This window comes from Pectinophora gossypiella, chromosome 12 (genome assembly GCF_024362695.1).
Source record: "Pectinophora gossypiella chromosome 12, ilPecGoss1.1, whole genome shotgun sequence".
Classification (NCBI taxonomy): Eukaryota; Metazoa; Arthropoda; class Insecta; order Lepidoptera; family Gelechiidae; genus Pectinophora; species Pectinophora gossypiella.
In genome coordinates this window covers 9,771,853-9,785,716 of record NC_065415.1, presented here as the reverse complement: position 1 = coordinate 9,785,716, position 13,864 = coordinate 9,771,853, and the positions used below count along the sequence as shown (strand labels likewise).

Below are 13,864 nucleotides of genomic sequence, written 5' to 3'. Positions count from 1 at the left end.
TTTTTTTGTAGTTTGGGCTACGAATAAATAATAGTTTGGGTCGTAGAGTTTGGGTGATGCTTTTTATTTGTAAGTACTTAGAAATCGTGCGATTATAAATATTCTCTTTGGAGGTCGGACGATATATCTTAAAAAAGAATTTAATTCATTATGACAACTAACGACAAATTATTTCACAGATTAGAAAGAAAAACGTTCTGATTATTTATTTACACCGGGAAGGATGTTTTTTGATCCTTGTAAATTGTATCTTGATTTGTACCGTTGAAGTCCTCGATTTTATAAATTCCTCAAATTATTTTTAGTTTGTGTAGTGCAAACTGGTGTGCAGTGGGTTGGAGAGTTTGTCCATGACTTGGATAAATTGCTTTTAGGCGATTTGGTTTGTAGTGGAGAAGCTGAATTATGTCAGAAAACAACCAGGCGACAGGAGTGGGGCCGAGTGATAACAAACCTGGCCAGATCCCTACTACGCCAGGCCCTACTACAGGAAAAAAAGGTGAGTAAGAAGACATGCGAGTCCCTGCAGTCAAATCAAAGCCATATTCTATTGCAATGTTTTTTAACTGCTTTAACCCATTGGTGTATTAGATACGACAATATATTATTCGATTTTGAACTTTGTACGGTTTAGTCTATAGATAGCGATAACATATAAGGTCACGAGTATATTCCCATTTGGGGTAGGTACATCCATCGCGTTATGATCTAAGTACCCACGCTTTCCCGAGCTTTTTATTAGACAGAGCAGGAACACAGTAGCTATAGCAATAAATAAGTACCTACTTTCTTATTTCTCTTTTTATCATTTGAGCAGCGCTTCATTGTGATTTTCATGCATCAGCCTTTGTAGTTTAGTGTCCAGTGCGTTGATCTCTCGATCTGGACGTCCCAGATTGGATTCCCGATGGGAGCATATCACAAAAAATACTTTATGATCCCTAGTTTGGTTAGGATATTACAAGCTGATCACCCAATTGTCTGAGAGTAACGTAATCCGTGGCTCAGAGGGCACGTTAAGTAGTCGGTCCCGGCTGGTCGTTATACTTATGAGATAAGCAATTGATATAATAACCGGCCACAATCAGCCATTCACCACTTTTTATTATTTACTTTTTACTTTTTTAGCATTACACATGACATTGAAGCCTATAATAACAGTACCAACGTGAGCAATGAAGGAGATTAATTTTCTTATTAGAATCGTGATTGCTATGCTATTTCTATAAGGCGATATTAATATCCACCTGTATTGACTTGTCATAACGCAACTTACTATCTTCATTTCGGTTTTTTTATACGTAAGTAGTTTTTTATAGTTATTTTTATGTTTTTGTTGAGTTTGAAACGTTTAGAAGTTAATTTGAGCCATTCGACAATAGCGGGGAGACATCAACTGTTAAGAGCGTGCAGATTTTCATCGTAAAAGGAACCGTGGTTACGGGGTTCCCGTGGCTTTTAGAATGAAACGATTTTGTGTCATCTGTGGGTAATAATGGATTAAAGCGGGAGGCGCTTGAGCGAAGACGACTTTTGCAAAGATTTTCACCTTATGCTTAAGGGATAATTTACTATGCTTGTTTAGGAGTGAAGACGGTCCACTACTTACGCGGCGTGATCACGAACACATGACTATTGCTTATTACTCCTTCTTTGTTTCAGGTCCCGTTAAAGTTGACTTAATTCAAGGAATAACAGGAGCTTTTGGAAAATATCAGTTTTGGTTATGCTGTCTTATGTTTTTATGCAAATTTGCTATAGCAGCCCATCAGATGGCAATTATATTTTTGGCTCCAAAAATATCATATATATGCGCCGACACAAAGTTACCTACATGCCCGTGTTCAAACCCGGTGTACGACAGATCTATATTCAAGAATACGATGATAATGGAATGGAATTTAATATGTGATAAGAAATTTCACCACAGCTGGACGCAAACTATGTTTCAATTTGGTACCCTTGTTGGCAGTATAATATTTGGGATGGCATCTGATCGGTAGGTACCTACATCTTCTTCGTGGTGAAATACTTAGGTAGGTGTATCAGCGTGGGATGTTTTCACAGATTGTTCAGGGTTCTAAGAACGTTAGATAATTAAACGGGCATGTTTATAGGTACCTAATATTCCAACAATCCCGCACCTTTTGTTCTGTATATGAATATCAGCAATTAAATTTTATTAACGACATTGTCTTTTGTTTCTAGATTCGGAAGAAAGAAGCCTTTATCTGTAGCTGTAGTGATTCAGGTGTTGTGTGGCTATATAGCTGCATTTATTAATGACTTTTATTTATTTACATTTTTTCGATTCCTTATTGGGACATCTGTCGGTGGAACGATGGTGATAACATTTGTCATAGTCATGGAGTTTGTCGGTGTTCAATATCGGGACGTTATATCTGCCCTTTACCAAGTGCCCTTCGCTTTGGGTTATTTGTTGCTTCCAGGCATCGCTTATTTTACAAGAGATTACATACACTTTCAACTTGCGATAGCAGTTCCAACAACGATCTTGTTGTGCTACATCTGTTTAGCACCTGAAACTCCTCGCTGGTTGATAGCCATGAAGAAGACGGACAAGGCCATTAAATTATTGGAACACGTCGCAAAAATGTAAATATTGCATTGTGTATTTATAAGTAATATTATACATACCTACATCATTTTACGCTTTCCAAGTCCTATAAAACTGAAGATTGATCGAGGTATAGGTACAGTGAGAGATAAATCTAACAGTTCAACACCTAAGTTTGCCCCAACACGTTACATGGAGGTCGTAATAAGTACGTTTTAATAACATGTGACCCAGGAATTGTGTTTTGCTTACAGAAACCACCGTCAAACCGAGAGAATTCGCGCCGATGTAGATGCTTACCAGGCAGAAGTAGAAAAACATAACCTGAAAAAGGGAACCCTCATTGATCTCTTTAGAACACCGAACCTTAGGAAGAACATATTAACAATGTCATTGGATTGGTTTAGTTGCAGTTATTGTTTTTATGGCGTTTCACAATACGTAGGACAATTGAGCGGTGACGTTTTCTTAAATGTCGCCTGTAGTGCTTTCGTAGCGCTCCTGGGTACATTAGCATCCATACCAATGCTGAAATTGTTTGGACGGAGGACAATAGTGATAATTTTTAATTTCGTGTGTGCTGTATGTCTGTTTATATTGGCTATGATACCAGAAGGGGTTGGTTCTTTGGTGTGCGCGAGTGTGGGCGTGGTGAGCGGGCTTATAGTGTTTGTTGTGGTGTACTTGTATTGTACGGAGTTGTTTCCGACAGTGGTGCGGAACGCGGCCCTTGGGTTCTCGTCCATGATGGCTCGAGTGGGCGCCATGATTGCGCCCTTTGTGGTGGAGCTGCAGGACATCGCGTCGTGGGTGCCCCCCATAGTATTCGGTGTGGTGCCGCTTGTAGCAGGATGCGTGACCTTCCTGCTCCCTGAAACGAAAGGCTGTCAATTGTCGACGACCTTAGAAGAGGGTGAAGCGTTCGGTAAAAAAATAACACAACAACCAGCTCCAGACATTTGATATAACAAAGAACCTTAGTGAATAAAGATAATAAAATACATACAATAAAACTTTTCAGATTTATAATTACTTAACTATCTAAACAATACATATTTCCTCCCTTCTATAGTCGTATCGTATTTACGAAACATTAAAAAAAATATGACAAGTTATCTTAGTCCTGCACCTACCTATCAGTCTATAAAGAGCAACGTCGACACGTGTTATTAAAGGTTAATCTGATTCGCCCTTGACTTAGCAAGGTAATTATTAATTTGACTGCCACTATAGCGACAGTTACTATTAGATCCAGCAGTCAATATTAGTATCTGCATTGGCATTGTACCTATTATTATTATACTTACCATACTTAGTATCTATTAATTATAATATTCTATGCATAAAATGCAGTTCGTATATTGGTGTCACTGACTCCAGTGACCTTAATTTAGGTTTTTATGTGACATCTCAAAATAGGTAACATCCTTATTTGCATCAATTTACTCAATTCGCAAAACTATAAAACCCTTCCGGTTTAAAGTGTGAGCTGGAAAGTTCATTAAAACCTAGTATTTACTTGTGGGCGTTATTATCTGCGTGATGTCGGCGTTACTGTCACAATGTCGATAAACAGCGTGACAGAGAGTGGCGCGGCGCCGGCGCAACAGTCCGCCACCAGTCTGGTGCCACAGGTCGCAGAGAGCGCGTCGGCCTGCCGATGCTAAAGAGAAATCGCGAGTGGAACCAGTGCTCAACATCGTAACAATAACAATACGAATTACTCAAAATGGAGATGCGGGAACATAAGGAAGAAAATGGTAAGAACAACGGTGAAAGTGATTGGGCACACCTGTCTAACCGGATAGTGTAATGACCCCAATATTGCAAGAGGTTTTGCATTTGTGCAAGTTCGCATTGGCATTGGTGAAGGTTTACTACTTAGTAGGTTTCGCTCCGGTATGCTCTCGTGGTGATACGATTTTACGGTAGAGTAAGTGTAAATTATTTGGTATCTACGTATATACAGTTATTCCCAACTTTTACACCCCTCATAATTATGGCATTCATGTTTTGTTTTTATCTCAGATTATCCTCTATAAAAGTGCTAGTTTGTTTTTTTTTACTTTCTTATCAACTTTAAAACTTATTGCACCATTTCGCGCCAAAAATGAAATATTATAATAATAAGGTTAATATTATTTAATAATTTTCATGCATTATGAAGAATGCGTGCATTTACATTTTAATAAGGAAATATATTAATGAATGATTCATTGCCAGAAACATGCGGCGAACCTCGTTGTTCTTTTTCATTGTTCTATTTATTAATTAACCTTTTAATAAAAGTTATTGACCTTGAGTTTTAGCTACGATACTTTCTTAGACATGCCTACGAATACCAGTTTTAAATATTCTACTTCCTGTAACTCATACAGTACATTTGTTTGGCGGGGTTTATTTGTAAGATAACAATAAAATTATCAGCTAATTGTTTTGTATAGAAAGTTCATGATATGTTGATAACTACGGTAAACGCTGCTGATGTAAATATTAAGCTCCAAAGTTCACCACAATGTTATTGTAATTTAAATAATAATTATGGGCGGGGCAGTAAAAGTGATAAATAAAGTATGTTAGCAAGAGGAAAGTTATTTACTTAATTAGTACATTCTCGCATGATCGCACGGCTGAGATGAAAAGATAAACTTCTTCCATAGTTCATTTGCTGTTTGTTTAGCTCGATGGAAGTTATAGCAGATGGGTTGTATGCTTCAAGTCAAGTGTACTTTGGGTAGTCACCTCGTTGTTGTATAGTTCATAATCTTAGGATACTATTCTTGTTTTATCCCACTACTGGGAAAACACTGCCGGCTGTGCATGTTTTCGTACCGACAACTGTATCCAGCTTTTTTTTTTAAATCCACATTTGTGCAGCTCCTCTTGTTACAAGGATTAATCTAGGATTAGGAGTATCTTCGTTGAAGATACATATTTCAATTGCAATCGTAAGCCGAATTAACACAGAGCTATGTTCCTATATAAAATACCTTTATTTCTTAACAAAATTTGTAAGTAGGTAGACAAGTACTTACTAAAATTCTCAAACACATTGTCTCGTGTGAACACGAACCCTTAAAAACATTATATTTGACGGATTGACGCTCTGAAATGGAATAAAATGCTCCATGTTGTGAAGCAGCGTTTTGTTCCCTTTAAAAGTACACAATAGTCCAAATCAAACCTATTCAGGCCAACAAATGTATTGTAATGCGATGGATCAGTTTTGTTAATAGGTACCTGTTGCATTTTGTCAATGTGTTGTGTACTGGTGTAACGCAACAATTGAGTTATGTTCACATTTACATGTGTTTTCTGTCTCTGTAACTTACTTATATTAGTATAAATTATTAAAATACTAAAAATATGTCGCAATGTACGTACCTACAGCTGTTATTGTAAAGGTATTATCTCGTAAAATGTACAAAGAAATGACAGACAATGTGTTTGTTTTAAGTATTTATTGACTGATGTCTTTTTTTCGTTTTCTTTTCTTTATTTTTAAAGAACTTTTATTTTAACTTTAATTTTAAGGAACTTTTTTGTTTTCGTAAAGTTTTTATTATTTCCGTATAAAAATGTGGGTTTGTTACAAGATTAATTGTTTGAAAGCAGTTATCAATTTTGGGTAAGAATACAGCACTCGTTGATGTGTTTTATATGCGACAGTGTCTAATATTTTTCTAATGATTTTGTAGAAATGCCAATTTTAAAAAAATACTACTTAGTGTTAAATACATTTGATCGTAGAATATTAACACAGAAGCGTGTAACAGCATATCTTAGCGTTTTATCAGTTGGATGTAGGTAGAGGCTACCTAAGTAGGAAGTTGTTTTAGAAACGGATTTGATATCATGCGTGAGTTGAGCATTGATGTAACTTTTTATACGTGCCTTTTGTTAGTAATTTGTTGATGCCCTCATAGTTTCTTGATAGAAAATAGGTTCTCTAGGAAAGTGACTATGTAAGAGATTGAGAAAATGACTAATGATAAGTAAAACTTTGTAATAAATTAATTGATTTAATAAATAAATCAATAAACACAGATTGACAAGGCATTCTGGAACCATTTGGGTACCCCCAAAGGCTTAACTCTGTATGCACTTTCTAGAATACGACTTCCATCTTATTTGGTTTGCTACTTCATGCAGACGCCTTGCATTCGTCTTATAATTTATATAACTATATAAGTATGTAGCATTTAACTCCCAGTAGATGTATATATAAGTTACTATGTTGACCATATATGATGATATTCTTTTCTTTATTTTTAAAGAACTTTTATTTTAACTTTAATTTTAAGGAACTTTTTTGTTTTCGTAAAGTTTTTATTATTTCCGTATAAAAATGTGGGTTTGTTACAAGATTAATTGTTTGAAAGCAGTTATCAATTTTGGGTAAGAATACAGCACTCGTTGATGTGTTTTATATGCGACAGTGTCTAATATTTTTCTAATGATTTTGTAGAAATGCCAATTTTAAAAAAATACTACTTAGTGTTAAATACATTTGATCGTAGAATATTAACACAGAAGCGTGTAACAGCATATCTTAGCGTTTTATCAGTTGGATGTAGGTAGAGGCTACCTAAGTAGGAAGTTGTTTTAGAAACGGATTTGATATCATGCGTGAGTTGAGCATTGATGTAACTTTTTATACGTGCCTTTTGTTAGTAATTTGTTGATGCCCTCATAGTTTCTTGATAGAAAATAGGTTCTCTAGGAAAGTGACTATGTAAGAGATTGAGAAAATGACTAATGATAAGTAAAACTTTGTAATAAATTAATTGATTTAATAAATAAATCAATAAACACAGATTGACAAGGCATTCTGGAACCATTTGGGTACCCCCAAAGGCTTAACTCTGTATGCACTTTCTAGAATACGACTTCCATCTTATTTGGTTTGCTACTTCATGCAGACGCCTTGCATTCGTCTTATAATTTATATAACTATATAAGTATGTAGCATTTAACTCCCAGTAGATGTATATATAAGTTACTATGTTGACCATATATGATGATAAACTAAACGTCGGTAATATTTGCGCGAAAAAAGAGGATTCCTCTTATTTGTAGCAAGGTGTGTGCGCAAGACCTTCCATTGAAAAGATAAACGATGAAACCACGTAATTACTGTTGCAATTAGTGAGTGAGGCTATCTACCTATAAGTTAGTTATAAATAATGTCCCAACCTTGTTTTCATTTCAAAAACCATATCAAAGGACAAAGATATATATATTCAAATTCAAATTCAAAAATATCTTTATTCAGTAGGTAACATAGTTACACTTTCAATCGTCAATTTTACATAACGAACGTCTGATCCGCCTAAAACGACTGTAGCTTCTCACAACCTGTATAGCCGGGGAAAATAAGCTGCAAGAAAAACTTATATATATATCAAGGGATATATATATATATATATCAAAGGACTTCACACTTATATAGTAAATAGGCTCCACAAGTGTGATCTAAACCTTAGTTTATCCATTGACGTGTGCTGCTTTACCCCAGTAGAAAATCATTATTACTGTGACCTAGAGACAATGGAAGTAAGCACTGATAATATTGCATAACCGCAGAACTGAATGATTTAACCACACACAAATACAATAGACAATTCATTTATTGCTGCCATTATATTTTTTTAATAATGTTACGAATTCTTAATAGTGCGTAATCTCGACTGGTTTATGTAATTATGATAGAATTTCAGCAAAAGGCACGATACTTTCTTGTAGATAAGCCTTCGAAGTTTAGTTTCCCCTAATAGATCTGATTTTGTTTGATGTATCGTTAGATTTCACAAGTGTCATAGGATCTTTCAACATAAGTGAGCTTCACTTCATTAGGACACCATGATGGCGCCTCGATGCGAATCCATTAATGAAGTGTATGCACCTGGCAACTAATTTGTTGCTGGCAACTGAATCCCAAATCATTTCTCGCGCAACCACGGCATCTTAATGAGATAGCGTCCTAAGACATGCAATGCCTACCTATTCTGGCAGATAACATATTATTAATTATGATATTCTTTAATACTTAGTTTTTATGTGAATCTCTACTCAGGTATTAATTATGTGATCCTACCAGCATAATTGACTAAGCAATTAAAATAATTAGGTACTTACCTACTTATAATAAACGTATTGTAATAAGACTGTTTTATATATCTCCATAGGTATAGGTAACAACTATCCTTTTGGAACATAATGTTGAATTCCCAAACTACAAAAGACCTGAAAAAATATTTGACGGATGGTATAAATAATACGACATTAACTACAAATTGAAAGCTATCATATTATCATTGATAGCAGTTTCATTATTGGGAAGTTCCGGAATTCTAAAATTTTGCGTATCTGAAACGAATTTGGATGAATTTTCACACGTTCCACTGATAATTATTGTCGATGCATAAAGCCGGTTTAGTATTGTACTTATTACTTCTAATACTATTAATAGAAGAGTCATCAGCGCTCCCCATTTCTGCGGCCAAGTAGTTCACGCCTTCTAAGGAAAGCTTGCAATAAGTCACGTCAAAAAAGTGCCTATCATAATACGATCGTACTGTAGGACACTAATGCACTTGACTACCTACTTAGTTTTTTCTCAATGCTGATCTCTACTAACTCCATAATCACGCACGTTAATTATCGTAAATAACGGTCGTCAACGTGTAGATAAGTACACACATTACCGCATGTTTCCGTTCCACACGCGACTTGGTAGGGGCCTCACATTCTAGATCAGATGTATTTGTAGTTTGTTTCACAAGTAGACTTTAATTATAATGTTAAATATTTAGATAAAACATTTTATGGTTTATAAAACTTTGTTTCAGGAACGAAGGCCGCTACCACACCAAACGTGGACTTAATCCAAAAAATAACAGGATCTTTCGGCAAATATCAGCTATGGCTGTGCCTGCTTATATTTTTAACGAAATTCCCAGTAGCCTTCCATCAGATGGCTATCATATTCCTGGCTCCGAAAGTGGAATACACGTGTCCGGACACAAACGCCGAGACTTGTCCATGTCCGAGTCCACAGTACAATACTTCTATATTCACTAATACGATTATAATGGAATGGGACTTGATTTGTGAGAGGAAATGGATGTACAGCATGACGCAAACATTATTTCAACTTGGGACACTACTTGGCAGCGTGTTCTTTGGGATGGCGTCTGACAGGTATTTTGTAGTTTATTTTGAATTCCTGTATTTTAATTTTAAGGTATCTTTTTCATAATTTGTTTGCTTTTATTTTTAGATTCGGACGGAAAATTCCGTTGCTGGTGGCTGTAGTCATCCAGGTGACGATGGGGGTGGCAGCTGCTTATATATCTGAATTCTGGACATTTACCTTTTTCCGTTTCCTCGTGGGAATGTCTGTCGGAGGCACTATGGTCACAGGATTCGTCATAGTGATGGAGTTCGTCGGCACTCAATACAGAGACGTCATATCTGCCCTTTATCAAGTGCCTTTTAACTTGGGTCACATGTTGCTCCCAGTATTCGGTTATTTTCTTAGAGATTTTTCTGATTTTCAACTCGCAATATCAGCACCAACAATATTACTGTTAACCTTCTTCATCCTTGTGCCAGAAACTCCTCGTTGGCTGATAGCCATGAAGAGGACAGATGAGGCCATTAATATCTTAGAACGCGTCGCTAAAATGTAAGTATTTCATTCTGTTGTTTAGTAGGTATGCCAAGTCACATCGTGCATATAATTTACTTTCTACAGAAACTTGTTTTGTTTGGCTTACATATATAAAGTACCCATTATTTGCTTGATGTATAGACGTATTACGATTACGATTTAGGAAGTGTATCCCAATGATCTGTATTTGACGAATGATATCATTATTTACAGAAACAATCGTCCAACCGACAAAATACGCGCCGACGTAGAGGCTTACCAGGCGGAAGTAGAGAAGCATCAACTGAAAAAGGGAAACATTTTGGATCTCTTCAGAACACCAAACCTAAGGAAAAACATAATAGCAATGTCGTTTAATTGGTTAACATGTAGTTATTGTTTTTATGGTGTGTCTCAGTACGTAGGACAACTAAGTGGTAATGTTTTTGTGAATGTAGCTGCTAGTGCAAGTGTGACTCTACTTGGTACTTTATTAGCTATTCCACTGCTAAAAGTTATGGGTAGAAAATATATTGTAATAGTTTTTAATTTTATTTGTGCGTTATGTTTGTTGATATTATCTGTGATACCGGAGGGCGCGGGCTCGGTCGTGTGCGCAAGTATAGGAGTGGTGGCTAGCTTCATAGTGTTTGTTGTGGTGTATTTGTATTGCACAGAGTTGTTCCCCACTGTAGTGCGTAACGCAGCGTTAGGATGTTCTTCGATGATGGCGCGGGTGGGCTCTATGATAGCGCCCTTCGTGGTGGAACTCCGCGGCCAGGCGCGGTGGATGCCCCCCGTGGTATTCGCGATACTGCCCCTCATCGCAGGATGTGTCACCTTCCTTCTGCCCGAAACAAAAGGTTGTGAACTGATGACCACTATTGAGGAAGGTGAGCAATTCGGCAAAAAAGTCACATCTAAAGAAAAAAGTAATGAGAAATGAATGTCAAAGCCGATTTGTCTCAAAATAAAAAAATGTGTTGTGGATTAGTATTTATTTATAAGTACTTATGCATATTCAAAAGTTTTTGGATCTACTTACATTTGCGCATTTTTTATTCATAAAACACTTAAGTAATTGACTTCTTATAAGTGTTACGCGGCGCAAATATTTCATTATTAACGTTGGGACAACAAACCAATTATGATTCGTAGGAAGTTGACCCTAATTGTTGATTTATTAGTTGTGTGATTTATTTCACATACCTAGATATTTATTTCTGATACCAATCAATAAGACATTCATTAATCATTTGTTTTATATCTTTACGTAAAAGTGCAAAACGCAGATCAGATGTAACTAAGAAATATTTATTATGAACAGCACTTGTTTTACATTATATCACTTTATGATTCTGTTTGTTGTATAATTTCTGTATATATAGGTAGTTTGTATAAAGGTAATCTCTTAAAAGTGTTTAGATAACGCAGACGCACTTAAATGAACTTATTTAATTAGGTTTTAAGGTAGATAGGATGAATGTACATACAACGTGAGCTATTGTAAATGTAGAGACAAAAAGATTATCTTTTCATAAAAATGTATCTCACAATGACATAGTTGGCGTTTTACTGTGATCTTGTATCTTATAGTATAAACATTCCATATCATACATTTCATAATATTATCGTAATCACTATCTTATATAACTTTATCTCAAGTATATTGCGACAAATGCAATGTATTTGTATATAATATATTGTTACTCTTAAATACCCGCTTATTTAAATGTAAAGGTAAAAGTTATTATAATACCGAGCAACTTACATTGTTTTGTATGATTTAAATCAAAATCAAATCACGAAATCTCGACTCGGCGGAAATGTTCACTTTACAGGGATTTCTAAAGTTGTTTTTCAAATTTCCGTGACTACTGGTAAGTACCCAACAATACATGATAAATCACATGTAATCTTCTATAATAAAGATGCAGTTATGTATTTACGCAAGCACACAATTGCTCTAATTTTCTGTAAAGGCGAACGCAAGTTAGACTTTATCTAGCGTGCTTGCGATAAATGACGTATTACTTACAATGCACAATATAATGTACTTTATGACACAAAGTGGAATAAAATAAAAAGACAAAAATAATAAGTATTTAACGCCTTATCTCTTCCGGCAACCATGGCAAACCTTGAATCTTGATGCGTTTGCTCACCATTAAGGGCACTCGATACTTACGATAAACTCGCGCGGGTCAGACCAACTTATAGTGGATAATTCTATAACGCTGTCCATCGCCCAGTTTAAGTTGAATGCACGCGTTGAAATACGAGCCGCTGGTCCCGGTTACTACTAAATGATATAAGTACGTAATCGTTACATGAGTCATGTCAGGGGCCTTTGGCGGCTCAATAGTAACCTTGACACCAGGGTTGATGAGGTTGGTAATCCACCTCACAATCCACACGACAGAAGAAGCCGGGAAACACGGACAAACAAACAATCTTGATACGCTGAAACAAACATCTCTAAAAGTTATATTTACAATATAAAAAAAATATCGAAGTAATGAATCGAATGGAATAGTGGTCTGTATTTATCTTTATTTGTTTATTATATTTAACAGTTTAGTAGATTTTTGAGAGAAATTAGTTTCAGCTAGTTGTAAATTGCCGTAACCCGTAACAAATCAAGCAAACGTGTACTAGTTGTACCAATAAAAATAAGCTATGGTGTCGAGTGGACCTTGCATAGCATGTACAGTCATGAGCAATATAATGTACCCTTTTTAGGACTCTGTCGCACTAACATATTTGGCATTTAGTGAGACTTACAGTTCAATTTGTCAATAAAGTTAATGTGACATGGTACCAAAGTCTATATATATTAATGCTCGTGACCGTAGATAAGTAAACAGGGATTAACTCAGTCAAGGTTATACTACTTTATTATGTTTATACTTGCAAATAAAAATCAAATGTTATTAAATACTAGCTTTTGCCCGCGACTTTGTCCGCGTGGCGTGTTATATAAGAGAGAGATCTTTGTGTGTGTGGGAGTGCATATCAAATTTCAAGCATCTAACTTATGCAGTTTAGATTTTTTCATACAATTTTTTTCCCAATAACTCCCATTTTTCAAAATACAGCCAAAAATAAACTTTATATTTACTAAGGCATGCATGCATGCTAGATTGAATCAATTGATTGAATTGATTTTTTTTTAATTGATTGTTCATTGAGTTTTAATTTTAATACACACTTCCTCTCTTCCCTTCAACGTTGCTGTGCCCTACAGGGTCCATGTTTTAGTTCCTATGCCTATGTAACACCCCATTGTACTACATGGAATGCAATAAATAATTTAATTGAATTGAATTGAAAACATCTACCTTACGCGGTTTCGATTTTTTCATACAAATGTTTTTTTCCCGCTAACTCCCGTTTCCGTGGGAATTTTGCAATATCCTGTTGCAACTAAGGTTTAAGTTAACTAAGGTACCTGCATGCCAAATTTCAAGCGTCTAACTTAAGCGGTTTAGATTTTTCATACAAAAGGATTTTCCCGCTAATTTCCGTTCCCGTGGGAATTCCGGGAATTCCTTTCTTAGTGCACCTCTACGGTACCTAAGCTATGTCCCTTCCAAATTTCAAATGCCTACATTTAGCCATTCAGGCTATGC

General features: G+C 35.8%; 2 protein-coding genes across 2 annotated transcripts; both read left to right on the top strand.

Moving 5' to 3' along the window:
- The first annotated feature begins 1,757 nt into the window (after window positions 1–1,757).
- On the top strand, window positions 1,758–3,541 carry LOC126371622 (organic cation transporter protein-like). Its single transcript, XM_050016938.1, has 3 exons — window positions 1,758–1,999; window positions 2,209–2,616; window positions 2,833–3,541. Exons 1-3 carry the CDS (start codon window positions 1,773–1,775, stop codon window positions 3,539–3,541), a joined length of 1,344 nt encoding a protein of 447 aa, XP_049872895.1. The 5' UTR covers window positions 1,758–1,772.
- Window positions 3,542–4,143: 602 nt separating this feature from the next.
- Window positions 4,144–12,327, top strand: LOC126371264 (organic cation transporter-like protein). Its single transcript, XM_050016547.1, has 4 exons — window positions 4,144–4,338; window positions 9,430–9,781; window positions 9,861–10,268; window positions 10,467–12,327. Exons 1-4 carry the CDS (start codon window positions 4,308–4,310, stop codon window positions 11,176–11,178), a joined length of 1,503 nt encoding a protein of 500 aa, XP_049872504.1. The 5' UTR covers window positions 4,144–4,307; the 3' UTR covers window positions 11,179–12,327.
- The last annotated feature ends 1,537 nt before the right edge of the window (window positions 12,328–13,864 follow it).

Excerpts from the sequence above, each read along its gene's own strand:
- LOC126371622 (XM_050016938.1), top strand. The coding sequence starts at position 1,773 with ATGGCAATTATATTTTTGGCTCCAAAAATATCATATATATGCGCCGAC. Across the intron at positions 2,000-2,208 it reads TTTGGGATGGCATCTGATCG|ATTCGGAAGAAAGAAGCCTT; the intron begins GTAGGTACCTAC and ends TTTTGTTTCTAG. Across the intron at positions 2,617-2,832 it reads TTGGAACACGTCGCAAAAAT|AAACCACCGTCAAACCGAGA; the intron begins GTAAATATTGCA and ends TTTTGCTTACAG.
- LOC126371264 (XM_050016547.1), top strand. The coding sequence starts at position 4,308 with ATGGAGATGCGGGAACATAAGGAAGAAAATG. Across the intron at positions 4,339-9,429 it reads GGAACATAAGGAAGAAAATG|GAACGAAGGCCGCTACCACA; the intron begins GTAAGAACAACG and ends ACTTTGTTTCAG. Across the intron at positions 9,782-9,860 it reads TTTGGGATGGCGTCTGACAG|ATTCGGACGGAAAATTCCGT; the intron begins GTATTTTGTAGT and ends TTTTATTTTTAG.